This window comes from Ceratosolen solmsi, unplaced genomic scaffold, assembly GCF_000503995.2.
Source record: "Ceratosolen solmsi marchali unplaced genomic scaffold, CerSol_1.0 scaffold10, whole genome shotgun sequence".
NCBI classification, from domain to species: domain Eukaryota; kingdom Metazoa; phylum Arthropoda; class Insecta; order Hymenoptera; family Agaonidae; genus Ceratosolen; species Ceratosolen solmsi.
Window position 1 is genome coordinate 15,010,765 of NW_011948412.1, and position 19,076 is coordinate 15,029,840.

General features: G+C 21.5%; 1 protein-coding gene across 1 annotated transcript; it reads right to left on the reverse strand.

The window, feature by feature from the left end:
- Positions 1-3,425: 3,425 nt before the first annotated feature.
- On the reverse strand, positions 3,426-17,327 carry LOC105365172 (1,4-alpha-glucan-branching enzyme-like). Its single transcript, XM_011503269.1, has 8 exons — positions 17,124-17,327; positions 13,800-13,969; positions 11,838-12,082; positions 11,559-11,768; positions 11,103-11,410; positions 10,570-10,770; positions 5,836-6,188; positions 3,426-3,631 (listed from the first exon to the last, which is right to left on the reverse strand). The coding sequence occupies exons 1-8, from the start codon at positions 17,234-17,236 to the stop codon at positions 3,426-3,428; spliced, it is 1,806 nt and encodes a 601-aa protein (XP_011501571.1). The 5' UTR covers positions 17,237-17,327.
- Positions 17,328-19,076: the final 1,749 nt, after the last annotated feature.

A 19,076-nucleotide genomic window follows, 5' to 3' on the forward strand; every position in this document is an offset into this window, starting at 1 on the left:
TATATATATATATATATATTATATATATATATAATCATATTATATTTAAACAATATCATTTTTATTGAATTAAGTATTTGATAATATTTTAATGTTCATGATTTCTGATAAACTATCTATCAGATATATATTTTTCAGTGTACAGTATTAAAAGCCTATGATCTAAAAATATATGTGCTAAAGAGAAATATAAATAAATCGAAAACAAAATAATCAATAGTATAAAAAAGTAGATGCTAAATGCAAAAATTTATATAATATATAGGTCATCCAATAGATAGGAATTATATACAAGATTGAACTAAAACAAATACATAAAATATTTTAATAAATTTGAATTATCATTAAATGAATTAAAAACCATAATATATAACACTAATTAATAAATATTTCATAAATAATATATGCATACATTATATGATAGATTTTATAAGAATTATTAACTAATATACATGCGTTTTAAATAATTGGCATTATAAATTATTATATTAGTATTCATTCTTATTAATTATAGAAACTTAACGCTAATATCAGTGGTATTGTTCTTAAATAATAATTTACTACCAAATACTAAATCCTCTGTCCTTGTTGGACAGTTAATTGCAAGTAAAAATACAATAACAATATAAGGTAATTAAATAACGAGAATTTATTTCAAAACAACATACAATTAAGGAAACTTCAATAATAGTAATAAATACAAGTCGTAATATTACAATAATTTATAAATTATTTTATTTACTCAATCAATTATTCATAAGGTTCAATCATTTTTAGTATACTATCCATAATTATATGTTTATTCACAATTTTATTTGACTAATATATTGCCCAAAATAATATTCTACATATTTTTATATATTTACACACTATACATACTTTTATTTATTTTTTACTAATGTTTATATATTTATATATACTTATTTGTTAAAATTATTTTTATATCTGTATTTTGTAGAATACCCTCTTTCATTTTTCTTATAAACATTAATTAAAATTTGATGCTGAACATATTCATCGAATATTTAAAATATTTTCTATTTCTAAATATCAAATAATTTTATTTATTTGAAAACAATTTAAATTTTTTTTTGAGAAGTTTATTATTTGATAATTTTATATTTTACATTTTTAAAAATAATTTTATGAACTCTTTTTATGAAGTAACTTTTTTTTAAATTTAGATACAGTAATTTATAATACATGATTAAAAATAAATTTGTATACATTTATTATATAATTTAACAAAATTCGATTATAAATTATAATATATTATTTTAAAGTTTTATTTCTTAGATTTTATTTTTATTTTAGTTTATATAATATAATAAATTATATTCTAATTATTTTGACATAAATTATAAATAATGATTTAATTAAATGTAAAAAAATATACGAGTTATGCTATAGTGTAATAAAGATAAAGGTATTTTAAAATTATTTACTAAATTAATATAAAGTTTAGTAATAAATATTTCAAATGTTATATAAAAAAGTAATTATTAAAAACAGAATATACGTCTACTTTATTTTAAAATTTATTCTTTATTTGAGTTTCTACAGCTATTTTAGATTATTAATTCGTGCCAAAGTCAAATTCACATTTTAGTTTTTAATGTCACTTTAGGCTATTAGTTCTTGTCCATTTAGCTTTTAAAACTATTATTTAAATTATATATATATTATTGTTACTTATTTATTTTTTGTTACATATAATAAACTTATTAAAATAAGTCCTCGACAAATTTGAATAAAGCATTTGCATTTATTTTAGAATTTATTGTAATATTTTATTCCTTAATACTTGCTCCAGACAGCTGTCGGCAATTATATAAATCAAGGTCGATTCATACTGATACTTTATTACCGACTGCAATAAATATAATAATTACTTCTAAATAATTGTGTAGTTAATTGAACATATACATTTTATTGCCTCGTCAGCTTTAATAATTATAATAATAGTATGACTTTGTAACATAACATATGTATTTACGATTAATCTAATAATATATTTTCAAAATGAGTATATAAAACAAATTTATAAAAATTTCTATATATATATATATATATATATATATAAATAAATATATATATTTAATCTACTTACATCTTTTAAACGATCTATATTAAAAAATGTACAATTATTCACATATCTAATCATTATATAAGTGATACATTAATTTTGTTAGATATATATTTATATGTTTTGTATAGAGACTTAAAGATGTCGATTTTAAATGATTCTGAGTTTCACAAAATTTATATTTAAATATGAATATTTATTAGTTTTACTTGGTATTTCTATATTCGATTAGATAACTATAATTAATATATTTACATTTAATTTATTTATCATTTAATCAAGACTTCGGTTAAATACTTATAAAATTATAATGAAAGATTAAAAATATAAAACAATCATAATTTTTATTATGTTATTTCAATTTATTACAAAAGAACAACATATTGTGGATGTGACTAGTGATTTACAATGATTTTTTGTAGCTAGTGTAAATATTGCTATCCCGTAATAATTAAAATTTTTAGTTACAAATATAAACATTTAGAATATATTATTTTTTTATTATTAGGATTTAACAGAAATTATATTATCAAATTCTTTAATGAATATTGAATTAAGTGATTTTTAATTGAATTTAATTTGACATGTTTTAATAGAAATGTACGCAATATCGGTTCTTTGATATAAAAATTTTTTTTATTTTAAAGTTTTTGAATAAATGAAATTTTATAAAGTAAGTATTACTATTTTTTTTAAATATTTTTGAGAATAAAGAAATGGAATGGAACGATAATTTAATTTTAATATAATAATATAATATATAATATAATCTGAATATAAGATAATATAATCTGTTTTTAATATGATTGTTTAATTTTCGAAATTAAAACTTTAATTTAACCTATCAAAATATAGATAAACAACAATATAATGAATGATTTGTTTAATTAATTTATTTCATTTAGTGAAATATATTTTTCATATAATTCTCTATTGGAAATTTTATTATGGAGATGGAGACGCTTAATATTTTAATTATACAAATATAGGCAATACAGTTGTACACTTAATGTAATTATACGAATATAGTTTTTTTTTAATTATACAAAAATTATAATTATAGTAATTATGTTATTATTAAATGAATTACTTTTTGTATCAAATGAAGTATATTTTTATTGCATAATAATTAATAAATAAATCTATGAATGAATTTCAACGAATGAATTATAATTATGGCTAAAGTTTAACATTTGTAAACAGTTTTCATCTTGAATATTTATAAATCTTATTATTTTTATTATTCCAAGTATATATATAATTTTCGAATACATAGCAACTTATACGTAAAATTATTTATTTAAGTGAAATAATGATTCTAAAATATTTTACTATATTACTAATTTATATGAAAACTTACAGGACTAGAATGAAGCCATCCATAAATTTCTTCTAAAGCATTAATTGCTGAATTCCATTTGTTCATAAATTTATATTTTAAATTCTCATCATCTACTAAATGCCATTGACGCCTAGCGTAATGATAACTATTATTATTACCCTTGCGAGGAAAATCTAACCATTCAGGATGTCCAAATTCATTGCCTAGAGAAAAATAAGAATATTGGTTATCATATCGAAAGTATATATAATGTTTTCTAAGTATATAACCATAAATATAAATTTATGAAGTACAATTTACAAAGTAAAATATATGAAGCTTATGGTAAACAAATAAATTATATATTTATTTGTTATATAAATTATATATTATATATTGAATATCAAATTTGGTAACTATTAACATTTTTTTGACTCGATTGCAAATGTAATTATATATTTTCTAAATTATGTTGACATTGATCTAATGGCATAGGATGCAGCATTCCATGGTATCCAAACTATATTGCAATCTTCTGTTACTATTATTAGTTTTATTTTATATTTTATACTGATTATTATTAAATTTAATTTTAATCAATATAATATATTGATTTAAATTTAATTATAAACGATTAGTCAGTGTTAAAGTTAAGTATCATTAAAATCAAGTATCCTTGATTCATCAATACTTTTATTTTTTTTAAATTGTGATTATAAATAATAATGTGTTATCAATTTGATTTATTGCATATATCCACCGTTTAATAGATCTATCTTCTTGCGCATGTCAGCCATTATCTTCTTACTCTATTTATTTTTTTCCTTTCATAATTATCTAAATATTAAATGTTTTAATTGGTTTGGTTTCGCCATTTGTTTTAAATATATCAATTTATTTATTCAATTTAAATATTACAATTAAAATCAACAGATTTTTAAACAGTGTCAAATTATATCAAATCCATTGAGCTTTGAAGTTAATTATTTATCAAATAAATGAAATTTAGTATTAAGGATAAATTTACCAAAGTTAAAATTGCTGAAGATCATAAATATTAGTTGAATTAATTAATTTTAATTCGTTTCATATAGACGTTCCTTATCTTGTATTCATATTCTTACAAATTATATATATTCAAAATAATTTTCTTCAGTATTATATAAATCATTATATCACAGAAACCTCTGTACCTATTTTAATCTCAAAATTATATATAATTGCCATTTCAACAAGCGTTTTTAAAGGAAAGAACTTGTCCAACATAACAATTTCTATTTGTGTTTACTTCATAATGAATTATTAACTTGTACTTAACTTCAACTTATTTAATTATTCTTACTTATAGACTTTTTTATTTACTAAATACTTAATCACTGTCATTTTCCATATGTTCATATTAATATTGATTTACGATTTATTAATACGTACCCTAGCCTTTAGATTCGTATTCGATTTTCATTTACTTTTCATCTCTACATATTTAAATTTATTCATTCAATTCTTTTTTTACGTTTATGCATTTAAATGTATATGTATTATTTTTTCTACATTATATTATAAAATAATTATATATCTATTTCAATAATAAAACGTTCCATTTAATATCGTTAAGTATTCTGTGCTCACAACTGAAACTATTATAAATTATAAATCCTGGTATAAGAAACTATAAATATGGGGCTTTGAATAATTGTCGGAATACTCGGAGTACTGGAAATTATCGGGTGTTAAAATTATTTGTGTATTTATGTATTAATAAATTTTTAATTTATTTAAAGATTCCTTGGATAATCTCCAATGATAGAATAAAACTATTTTTTATGCATATTTATATATACTGTATTGCATGATCATTTTGTATTATTGTATGATTACAAAGATATTAATTTATAAATATAATTCTATTTTAACAACGTATATTGTTAATTAAATCTACTAAATTTTTTACTACATGAGTATCAAACCCTATAATGGCGGAAGAATCTCATTATATTCACTTATAATTTTTATGAGGAAGTATTTAATTTCTTTGTCTATTTTTGAAATGACATTTCTTATACAGTTTAAAGAAAGCATTCATATCTTAAGTATTGATAACCAAGTAGAAAAATTTAAACGGTATTGTTTTTCGTCGATTCTTGTTTTATAAATACAGTAAAAACCGAAATATTTTGAATTAATAATGTTATTTTTAATATAATTAATTTTAGAATTATTATCCAAGAAAATTATTAATATAATTTTTCATTTGTTAATTTGCTTAAATATAAGTACAATATAATTATAATAATTTAGAAAAATGTGCATTTAACTTTTATATTTAAAATTACATTTTATTTTTAGTATATACAATGATTCTAACTTTCATAATAATATTATTAGTATTATACAACTAAACATTTTATCAATAGATCATTAAACTTACCAATAAAATTTAAATACGCTTCTCCACCTAATGAATGTGTTATAAGAGTTATCATATTGTGTAATGCAATTCCTCGATTTATCACATAATTTGCAGGGCTCAACACACTCATATGTGTGTACATCTTTTTATCCATTAACCAAAATGCTATGGTTTTATCGCCAACAAGAGCTTGATCATGAGACTCAACGTAAGCTACTGTTTTTTCCATATATCTACGATTAGTTAATGTCCAAACTATATCACCCATATTCCAATTTTCATCTTTTACTTCTTTAAGAAGTTTAATCCATTTATCTGGAATTGCCATTCCTAATCGATAATCGAAGCCAAAGCCTCCTTCATCTATAGGCCTAGTAACAATAAATATAAACTCAACAAAAATTCTATAAGTTATTTCTTTCAAGAACTATCTTTAAATAAGTTACTTTTCAAAGAACAATATACTAAGACGATCTTTTTTAGTAGATTTTGTATAATATTTGTTGGTAGTGAAAATATTTGTAAAATAAAAATGAATCATTTAAAGAAAGATAATAAGCAAGCAATATATTATATTAAAAATATATAAATATATTAATACTTCTACAATTAATCCACGAAGTAGTTCTGCGCAGAATATGATAGTATTTGGATTTTTATTTGCCTATGTGAATATACAATTATATAATACAGCGAACAACATCAATTATAATTATATCGATCTCTATGACAAATTTATTATAAAAAATTGAACCTTTAATATATTCCATATTTTATCAATTTACATATATAGCAGATATCTTTTATACATTTTTTATTAAAGAATTTGATACATTACGTAAGTTATTAATTCTAATTAAATTAAAAAATCAATTAATTATATATTAAATATAAATCAATGCCGACCATTATTGTAAGTTATATTTATACTTTGTGAAATTTCAATATATGCAATAATTACAATTCGACACCCGATGCATTTCATTTAATTAAAAAAATTGTTGAAAATAAATTATTAGTTATTTTATTTTTATTTAGATGAGCAAATATTTTATTTTTTTCTTAAATCAAACAATGCTATCATTTAATTTTCTTTACAGTGTGAAGAGTACATTTCGGGGTTTTTTAGAATTATTTAAACAATATTTAAATATAATTAAATATATTTATATATAAAAAATAAATCCACAAAAATAAATATTCAGTGTATTAAATCTTAATTTTATATCATTGGTTAAAATGTTATGTTAATTTCGTTTTTTTAAAATTAAGTCAAAATACTTTTTGAACATTATTCTTTTACATTTAAATGAATATAGTTTGAATTTATTTTTAGTTTATTTATTAAATTAATTTATTTAAAATTATTTTATCAATTCAATTTTTTATTGGCACAGTCATTATGTCATTATTTTTTGTATTTGAAGAAATTTCTTCCTATTTATTTTTACGTTAATATTATTGTTCAAAAAATTAATTCTACTAATCCGACTCGTCAGCCAAACGTGCAAAATTAACTTAGAAAAAAACCACTACATGTTATGTGGGAAAATCGCTGGGCAAGTGAAGGGTTAATGCACTGATTCAATAATTAACACATTTAATTTTTACCGCTGTTTATTCCATTTATTTCAATTTATTTCCAAGTTGGGATAATTAACTGTGATGATATTAAAAATGTCCTTTATATTTCTTAATAATCTTGTGGCGTTGTGATATACCTATATTGAAGAACACTTAATGCAACTGGTGAGATTATGATTTACTGTAAAAGAAATAGGTTATACGTTATAACCAACGTTAACTGTATATTGATTCACAGTCGTAGAAAGACAGTTTACTAGACTCAGCTGAATGACTTTGTCTCTGGTCCTCCACCATGAGAGTAAGTCATGACTTATCCATTCAATAAGGAGAAGAATAAGAATAGGAATAAGCGGTGTTACATTACATTGTCCTTCTTAAATAGTTCACTGACCCAGTTCCACTTGGGACCCCTTATTCTTTTAGTTATCCAATCAAAGGTTGACCTTGGGCAGCACGATGGATTATGCACGCCTTCATTTCCACTTCCTTCTGGGCTCAGTCCCGAATATGCTAATCGGGAAAGTGTCGGAAATTGGGGAGCCTTTAATATTGATCGCCTCTCCCTTCTCTGGGACTTAGCTAGATAAAGGGTCCTCTAGGGCGTGGTCGATTTTCCAATGCGATCGACAAGATGCGACGTAGTTAGGAACAATGCAAGCATTGTCTTAAAAAGCCGAGTGCGCACGTACATCTATTGCTTGTTGTCGCACGTGCAGGGTTTTGGATTGCAGTGAAATTTATGAAATGTTTGTACTCGATAGTTTTCGTATACTTTTTCAGAATATACGTCATGGAGGTAGTAAACAACATAACAGTTTAACTGCACCGGGAAAGCATGAGCACGTTTTTAGATAAGCGAGAATAAATAAGCTAACTATTCACGGGTGTTTTCCAGATGTATTGACCGTCTCGAGTGTTCAACGACCGTGGGAAGTCGTGGCAATAAACTTTTCTCGCAATCTCGAACACTTATTATTCAGACGTATGTTTCAAATTTGCTTAGAGCCACTGGGATCCTTCATATTAAAGAATGAAACTTTAATTTAAAAAAATTTAATGTTCTTAGTTATGTCTAAGATTTATAGACTTATCATACTAGGTTTTGTATTTATTAAGTTATAACAATTAATGTAATTATCGTCGGTTTCTCGTCCTTTTAATGTTCCAATCAGTACCTTGGTATTTTTTATTTATTTCATCAAAAAATGATAACAAGAGTATGCAGATTTCCGTTTAACCAGAACATACTTTACTTAGCATGAAGGTTTATTCATATTTTCCACAATTATTCGCATTATATAAAAGTAGATGTATTTATGTATAGCAGCTGTTTTTTAAAGTTAACCGTATATACATATGCATATATATTTTTTTTGCAGCAGATAGCATATTTTACGTTTGTAAAATCGTGTTTTTCTGTTAACTGTTGGTCCATTTAATAAAACTATTGCTCGCATGTCTTTACATTATATTAATAACTAGTTACTTTTGTATTTTTCCATTCCCCATTCTGTTGTAACAAATGTTTAAGTTGATAGCAGAAACCATTTCATATTACGAATTCTTTGTTATATTACCGCTATACGAATTCGTTTTTTAAAATAATATAATACCTCTCTTCTGAAAGACTAATATACATATCTGAATTTCTGACACTCAAATAATAGGATACATTTTTTAATATCCCATCCCCCAGTAATAATAACTATTAGATATATCTTGTGCAATATGACCTTATTATGACAGTTCTTGAAAAGGGTACTCTATCAAATCAAGATTCTTAGGAATATCATTAAAAAATACTCCATCATTTCGATCAAAACATTTATATTTGTTTATAAAATTTTTCTGCATTGCCTTCAATCAGAATAGTTTATTAGCAAGCAAATATTAGTTGGCAAATTAATTAAAATAAACTTTTTAATTTCAAATATTTTATGTATCTTAAAAGCAAATGTTTAATTTTCCAAATAAGACAAGTCCAAAATCAAGTATGATAATATCACGTTAAATGAACTAAGAAATCGGTTGATCCCATTGTACTCGTATACCTATAATTTTCTATATTTATAATGGGCAATTATGATACACTCATTCTATTCTAACATTACCCTTTACTTTTTTTAAGGATTTTTTATATTCACCTTATTATTTATAAAGGATACTAATAAGAGCACTCCGTGAAATAATTGCATTTATCTTTCATTTTTTAAAATAACAATATTAGATTACCGTAGACTTTTGATTTGTTAAATTATTTGCTTTGTCTGTTTTTACGAACTATGTAAAGCAGTGTAATGGTTATCAGAAATAATCCAACTTAGGTAGATTTTTATTCAACCTAATAAAACACTAGCCACTTTTTATTCATATCAAACTTAATATTTGATAATAATTTATCATATCCAACTCTACTTTTAAACGATAGTATATACTGAATGCAGTACTGGAATATTTCTAGAAGGGATGAACATTAGAATATCACGAGTTTCAAAATTAATTAGAGTACCTTACTTAATCATAAACAAATATAAAATTCTATAGGCATTCTTGATTAACTATATTGATAATTAATATATACACTAAAGTATAAAATGTAAGAAATCTTCTTAAAATAAGCTGATTTATTCAGTTTTAATGAAAGAATTCTTATTTTTGAATCATTTGTTTATTTTGATTCAACGCCACTTAATTGATGATGCACATATTTCCAACGAAAAAATGTTTTCGTGCTAATAATAGTTTAATAGTTGGTGTGACTAATTTTTATTTTAATTCAAACAAGAAATCAACTTTTCATTTCTTAATGTATAAAAACAATTAATTTCTTAATCAATATCGAACGTGATTTATTAATCTTTAAAAGTAATTAAAAGTGTATTATCATGTATTTTTATTCTAGTTTCTGATACACGTATTATTTAAATTCTTACTATATGTTTTACTATACTCTTGGTTTTTACAACAATTTTCTGTGTTTTTTTCTTAACATCAAGACCGAAACAGTGACTGGCATAAAACGTTCATTGGTAAAAGGTATGATTTGTTAATATTAAATTTTTTTGTTAATATTAAATTATTAAATATTACTGTCAATTTTCAAAATTATTGAATTTTGATTTTAATTTCCAATAACTTAATGGTGATTTAAGAAAATTTTATTACCTGCAAAGTCCTGGAATACCACTTACATCTTCAGCAATGGTTATAATTTCAGGATAATATAAATGTAATATATGATTAGCTAACATTATATAAATAACGCTTTCAACGTCAACATTTAATCCAAAATAATTATCATAATAATCATTACAACGATTTTCAAAATTTCTAGAGTAGTAAAGCATAGATGTGACACCATCAAATCTGAAAATTTCCATTGTGTGAATACCACTCTATTTTTTTCGTATAATAACTAAAGAATGAATTAAGCAAACTTCATTTATTAAATATTTTGATAAAATGCTATCTTTACTAATAAATGTATAAATAATAATTTTAATTATTAAGAATTTGCTACTAAGTTTTAATTAATACAACGAATAAAAACATTAAAATACTTGTGAAGTTAAAATAAAAATTAGATATGTATTATACTTCTATAAATTAATGGTATTTTTAAATAAAATATAAGATAATATAAATAAACACTATTTATATTACCTTTAAATAATTAAATTAAAAAATACATTATATACCTATAACCATCAAATCTGTATTCATCAATGTACCATCGTAAATTTGATAACAAAAATCTTAAAACTTCGTATTCTGCATAATTAAATAATTTGGTTCCCCAAACTGGGTGTTCGCCTTCTAATCGGTCATGAAAATAACATGAATCGGTCCCATCAAACATATTTAATCCATCTAGAGTATTTTTTGAAGCATGGGAATGGACAATATCTAATAAGACATAAATACCATTTTTATGAGCAATATCAATTAACTCTTTTAATTCTTCAGGTGTACCGAAACGAGATGAAGGAGCAAAAAAAGAAGTAACCTAGTACATAAAAAAATATAAATGAACAGAGTAATAACTTTTAAAAATAGATTTTTTTCTCAAAATTATTTACTGTCATCAATTTAGAATAATTAAAATGGTTTATGTTTCACTTTAATAATTCAACTGATTCAAAGTTACCGCTTGCCTGATAGCCAAAAGAAGCATAATATGCATGTTCCATTATTGCCATTAACTGAATAGTATTATAACCTTGTTTTACAATTCGAGGAATAACATTTTTAGCAAATTCTAGATAAGTACCAATACGTGGTTCTTGCGTTGCAATTCCGACATGGCATTCATATATACGAAGACTTTTTGGTTTATTTGGCTTTGGATATTTAAATTTATATCTCTGGAAAATATAATTTTATTTATACATACAGCATTTTTTTTGTGGAAAATTATTTTTAGATGCACTAACAGCTTCTGGCATTGGATACCAAAATTTTTGTTTGTATGTTGTATCATCTGAATCGCTATTTAACTGAGTTACATATGTTGCCCACGGACTAAGTCGCTTAATCATGTTCCCACTTCCATCGATAATAATAATAATTATTTCTGACAAATGTTTGATTATACAACTTCCATCAGAGTTTGGTCGTATATATAATTTCCATTTACCATTCTTTAATTTCGTATATGAATGCATAGGATTGAAATTATCTATAGTAAGTGTTTAAATAAAAAAATTTAATTAAAATATATTAATAACGAAAATAATATTTTATTCAGCTATAAGAATGATTTGAATTAGATATTCCAAGAACCACATAATAATATTCCAAAGTCTAAATATTAATTATTATACGAATAAATATCGATATAAATTCGATTTACGTTACCATTACGATTACCTGTTGAGTAGCATGAATTTAGCAATTTACTGTTTGTTGTTTATATTACATATCTTTGTAAACTATCTTTAATTAAATATTTTGACACTATATTTATTTCAGCTTTTGTGACATTGATTTTATTTTGACTTAAAATATTTTATTTCTATTTGTATTGTTCTATTTCTATTTGTAAATATCTCACTCTGTTAAATATCTGCATTTATTGTTATATGAAATGACTAAGTAATTTTGTACTTAAGGTAATAGGTATGCCAGTAAGACAACTAAAAATACATTATATAGATTACACTTTTCCTTTTTGAGATATGTAATAGAGTATTATATACGATGTATACGTGAAATTCATCCTTCAGTTAAGATTGTGGAAATGTAGAAGCTAGTTCCCAGTAGTTACAAATAGTTTTGTATCATAATTTACCTTTACTTTTTAATTTCCTTATATAGTAAAACATTTAATTTCCTGCTAAATGCTGTATCGATTAGTTCAATAAATTGTACAGTTCAATGCGGCTATTATTATTATAATTGTTAGGAATTATTTTTTTGCAGATAATTTTAACTAACGTAGTTTTTTCATTGGTTTATAAATACTTTGTTCCTGTTTTTTTTCAATTAACTAGCTTTTTATTTCGCATTATTTCTTGTATTAGAAATATTTTTTATAAATTTCCGATGAGTGAGACATAAGAATGATTTTACTTTTTATGCTTTTATTGATATGGAAAATTTTTCTATTTTTGTCTATTTTCTGCTACATACACATAATTCAGTATGTGCATAACAAATAATTTTTTAAGATTGAATAATTAAAACTCGAAAAATTATACTATAACTATATTTTTATTATATCACACAATAAACTTAATTCTTTAATTAATGTTACACTGACAATTTAAGGCTCTTAAATGTAATGAATTAATATATGTACATGATACATTTCCAAGATGATTAAACTATGACAATTTTTAATAGCAAATAAAAATTTATTTATTTTATTATTTTATTTTATTAAAATTTATAAATGTTTTAAATTTTAATACAGAACTAGTGTTTCTTAATAATTGAGGATATTACTCTATTTCATTTGTTACTTATACAGTATTTTTCTATTTATTTTAGCAGTATAATGGGTAATATATGGAAATTTTGTATTTAGTTAAATTCTTAACTATGAACAAAATCGTATTATAGAATATTTATAATATAACGATAAATGAATTAAATACATAAATCTTAAAATGTAAGTGTTTTCAATTTACATAAAAAATATTCTGTTGTCTAATAAGCCTCTAGTCACACTGTCGATATTTATTCTACCTATCTAATCCTAATTATTATTATTATAAACAATATCTGATATATAAAAAATATAAACAAGAATTTAAAAGAAATTGTTTTAAATATTTTATGAAATATCACGATTATACAGATTACTATTGAATATAATAACTAACATCTTGAAACGAAAATATAATTAATTCAAAGCAAAAATTAAAATATTATTCATAAAAATATTAATTTACTGAAATCTCCTGTTAGGTAAATTTCTTGTGCTCCTGGTGCCCATTCTGTTCCACTGACAGAATTATCTTCGTTAATATGAATACCAAATTCCGTATATGATCTAGTAAATTTATCTAAATCTTTATCTTCAGATTCTATTTTCTCTAAATAATCTTTGAATAAAGCGTATCTGAAAATGTTAGTAGAAGTCGGTATTTATAAACTTTTTAAATTGTAAATAATAGAATTAATTTTACTCTTACATATATATTATATATTATATTATAATGAGTAATAAGTCAGTCTTCAATCAGATAATCATAAAGAGCAAATAATGAAACAGAATGAAAAGAATGAGAAAAAAGAACAAAATAGTTATAAGTGAGAGACACAAAATAGAGAAAAAGCACAGAAGCAAGACACTAGAGATAAGAATATGTAAGTGAAAGAAAGAATAAGAAAGGCAATATGTGAGAACGTAAATGAATTAGGTAAAATACAAGACGAAACATAGGGCTATTATTAAAGAAAAACGATCCTCATATTTTCGTTTTTTTCGTATCTCTGAAAGGCGTAGTGTTTATATATCAATTTGTATTTAATAACGCTAAATAAAAAAGAAAAAACCTAAATCCTATATTAATAAATTAGTTCTGACTATGTAGAGTTTGTACTTGATTTATAATACATTAGATAACGAATTTATATCAAAGTAAAATTATTCATAAAATATTTTACAATATATATCTGCATATATAATAAGAATTATTATATTCTAATTTTTTATATTCATTTAAACAATAGTAGATATATTTTAGAATATTTAAAAAAATAAATTAAAAGTATCTCATCAAACAATTTAAAAATAATGTTCAAGTTTCTTGTAGGAATCATACATTTTCCAAAAAAAAATATGTTATAAAAAAATTATATCATACATGCACAATTTTATTTTAAATAATTAATTATTGGGTATTATCTTCATTAATTTAGTATGCTACAATTAATTTATGTATAGTATATGATATATGGATGCATACATAGATACATGTGTTATGTAAACTAAGAAAATTAAATTAAAAATTTTAAATATATATTCACATTTTTTTCATTATATATATATATATATATATATATATATATATATATATATATATATTTAACTGCCTCTAGTATTATTGCAAGAGATGTTATAATGCAGATTTTAATATCAATTTTGTAAGATCTTCAGTCACTGTTAGAAAGGAATAATTTACCACTAATAAACCATCAAAAGTATATTTTTAAGAATTTTATAATACAGAATTTTTCATTGTACCTACAATATATCTGACGCAACAAAGATGTCTTATATAATTCACAATGTTGTTTTTAAGAGATAGTCTGATATTATTATTATTATTATTTACTTTATACTATACTTTCTTTTATTCATTAGTATTAATGGTTGCATATATCTTTGTTTACTATTATCCTCGATAAAAAGTATAAAATATAATGAATCTTGTAGAATCTACATTTTTTTGTTGAAAATTATAATAGTATCAAATTGTACTGGGTTTCAAATTTGTTACTACTATTCAAAAGTAAAAACAGGAGTCTTGCTAAATGTGATACTACATATTCCGATACACTGAAAGTTAGATAAATTTAAGGAAAACACTGTTAAAAATATTAACAGGTTGTATGCCATTTGCACAGATCTTTCATAAATTTCTTTGTAATTTAAATTTATCTATTTATTTAATCTAGAAATAAAAATTTTATTAAACAAAACAAATTAAATTTGAGATATTACATTATATTCTAAATATATATTTAGACTTTTTTATCTAGAATTACTATGGCAGCAAACAACGTTTGCCAAAGGCTCTATTTAAAAAATGTTATATTGTTTCTTAAATTGTTCAATATGCTCTCATTGTTATTATGATTATCATTAATATTAATATGGATGCATCCATTAAATTTTTTAAATTCCTTTTAAAAATATATATACGAAAGAATAAAATTATTTAGTTATTTTTAAATGTCAGATATTAAACATACCTAAATATAATAAACATGAATTGAGTAACTGATTACATAATATAAAAAATGATAAAAATTAAACTAATGATTATTGTTTTATGTATCTTATAAATTTATTATATATGTATAATTTATATTTTAAAAATAGTAACAATCTAAGTGTAGTGAAGTATAAATATTTTTTTAAACAATGTAGAAATATTTTAAACTAAATTTAATGATTGAAAAAAAAAATTAATTTAAAAGTATTTGTATTTATGTAAGTTATTAATTACTGAGGACATTGACTAATAATTTTTACAAAATAAAATGCAATCATCTATAAGCATTGTTTTCATTATTAATAGAATAATAAAATAATATATTTTCTTTAAAATTGTTATCATATTTACTAATAAAACAAAGATGTTACAAAAAATTAATGAAACTGATAAAAGAATTAAAATTTTAAATGACTGTAGTGTATTAAATATTGTATTATATTATAATAGCCGAACTGATATTATAGATTAAAAGTTACGTACTTATTAAGTATATCTAAAGTATTACAACAAAAAACTTATAAAAAGTTTTATTAATGTATAAATTAAAATGTTAAACAATGTGTAAATATAAATATGTAACTTATTTAGGTTATTTTACTTATTAAAATTATTTGATATTTTTTACATTAATTTTTAATCAATATTAAATTCAAATTCTGATAAATATTAGCTTTAACATATTGACATATTTTTAATATTACTTGATAAAAATTCATATATTTATTAATAATGATACTTTTAAATATTTAGGATTTAATATTTTCCCCAATTTATTTTTAATAAGTATAAAATACAAGAATACACATTAATTTTATCATATCTATAAATTCTACATACTTCTTTATGTAAATAAAAATTACTAATAATTTGGTCATACAAATAATTTCAATTTATAATTTACCAATGCTTTGTTCATTTTAATATTTTAATTATAATTTATATAAAATTTGTATTGAATTATAATTAATAACCATGTAATCTAAAATCTATATTTATAAACTATATAATTTATAATGTACAATTTAAAAATCAATGAGTTGATTACTTAATTCTTTTTGTCGAAGATTCAATAATTCCAATAAATTACAAAATACTTTTTTATTTCTTTTATCTTACAGTATTGAATTTCTTTTTTAATAATGTTAATATTGTATTTTGAATATATTTTAAATAAGATAATGATACAAAATAATTAAAATATAAGAGTGTGTATTGCAAAAAATTATTTCTATAATTGTAATCTGTCAATAATAAACTCATTCGCTGTACCTTTTTTTAATTTCGTATTCATAAGGTTTCAAATAAGGATCCCTGTTAAATAGTTCATCTAAATTAGGAATTACAATATCTGACGCCTTTATACTCGACCATTTTTCACCCATGCTTTAGCAACTAATTATTAATTTTATAAATATGTATGAAAAAATAATAAAAAATCAAATAGTAGTGTATTCATATATCAATTTAAAATTTTACATCGAATACCAAGTGAATGACATTTCAAGGTGACTTAAATATTAGGGTATGTTTACATTACGATAAAAAATTTTTTCAATCATTCAAAAACAGAAAATTCAATGTTTCTGAAAAAATTGTTGAATAATTAATCGAATATATAATGTAATATTGATAGTACTAAGTTCATCTCGTGTAGATCAAATGAAATAACAATACAATTATAAATATCAATAGACATAATTTCTTGCTAATTTGATATATTCAATTGTTAAATTTATTAAAAAATATTGGAAATAAAATACAATCAACCATTTAATAGTTAATTATGTTTCGGAGTTCCCTCATTCTTCTTTTATTAATCTTAAGGAAGTGGATATTAAATATAATTTTTTATTAAAAAATATGAAATTGTTAAATATTAAAAGAAAATCTTAAAAAATACTATGTGCATTAAAACGCATGTGCCGTTATGTTTAAAATAATTTATTTATAAAAATAGAAATATACAATATACTACATTTTATAAAAATATTTTTATTTACTTATACATAAATATAATGACAATGAATAGAAAAATTAATTTTTTTTAATTTTAAATAGAATGTCTAGTTTTTCGTTTAATGTAAACAATATTTTATTCAAATAAATTGATTTGTACACGATTTTAACAGTTTAATAATTTTGAAGACGAAGCTAACTAACGTAAAAGAAAGTTGATGCATTCAATTTCTTTAATCTAAATCATTTAATCAAATTCATTAAACAAATCTTCTATAAACGATCCCATATTTTAAAGTAGAGTTTAAAATGAATAAATAATTGAAAGTGCAATAAGTAAATTACCAGGTATATTTTTTATATGACCAAATTATATATTAAAAAAAAAAATTATACATTATTTAATCTTTTTATTTCTCAATAAGATATATTAGATACTTTTCTATTATAATATAAATAAAATTAATATTAATTTTATGAATTGTTAATTTTGGAAAATCTATTCTTGTTGCAAATTTCAGTAAAAATCCTAATTTGTTGAGATAAAAAAAATGATTCTAATTAATTTTTATTAATTTCTAATTAATTTATCTTTTAAACTTTACCGAATGCTAAGAAATGAAAAACATATTATAATACATTATTTTTGTTCTAAAAATCTTAAATGGAAGTTTAGAAATATATATACATAAAAATATTAGTGAATGAAGCTAAACTTTTAAAATTAGTGCAAGAATATATTTAAAATAATAAATATTTTGATAAATTAAAATTTTATTCAGGCCTTCAATACAATATAAAAATATAATTTAATTCATTATTTAAAATCTTTTTTTTTGGTTAGATATTTCCGTTGATAGGAGTTATGAAGAATAAATGTTTTTCTATCAAATCAATATATTTTTATACACCGCTCATTTTTATGTTTTTAGCTTTAATATTTTACTTTAAATCTTTAGGGAAATTCTAATCAAAGTCATAAAGCATACAGGAGTTATATTTTCTTTAAATTAAATTTTATATATAAAATTTCAATTTAGTTTTATCTTATGTGCTTTATTTTCTAAATTTTTAATTTAATTTAATTTTTAATTAAATGTATTATTTTTCATAAATTCTCAAATAATATGTAATAATATACTGCCATTATTCGTACTTAAAAACTGTGTAGAACGTCATATTTCAAAAGCGCATATCGGTATCCGACAATCCTAATTCATTCGTTGTGACGATCTTAAATTAAGATTATTCGCTATGAATGACATA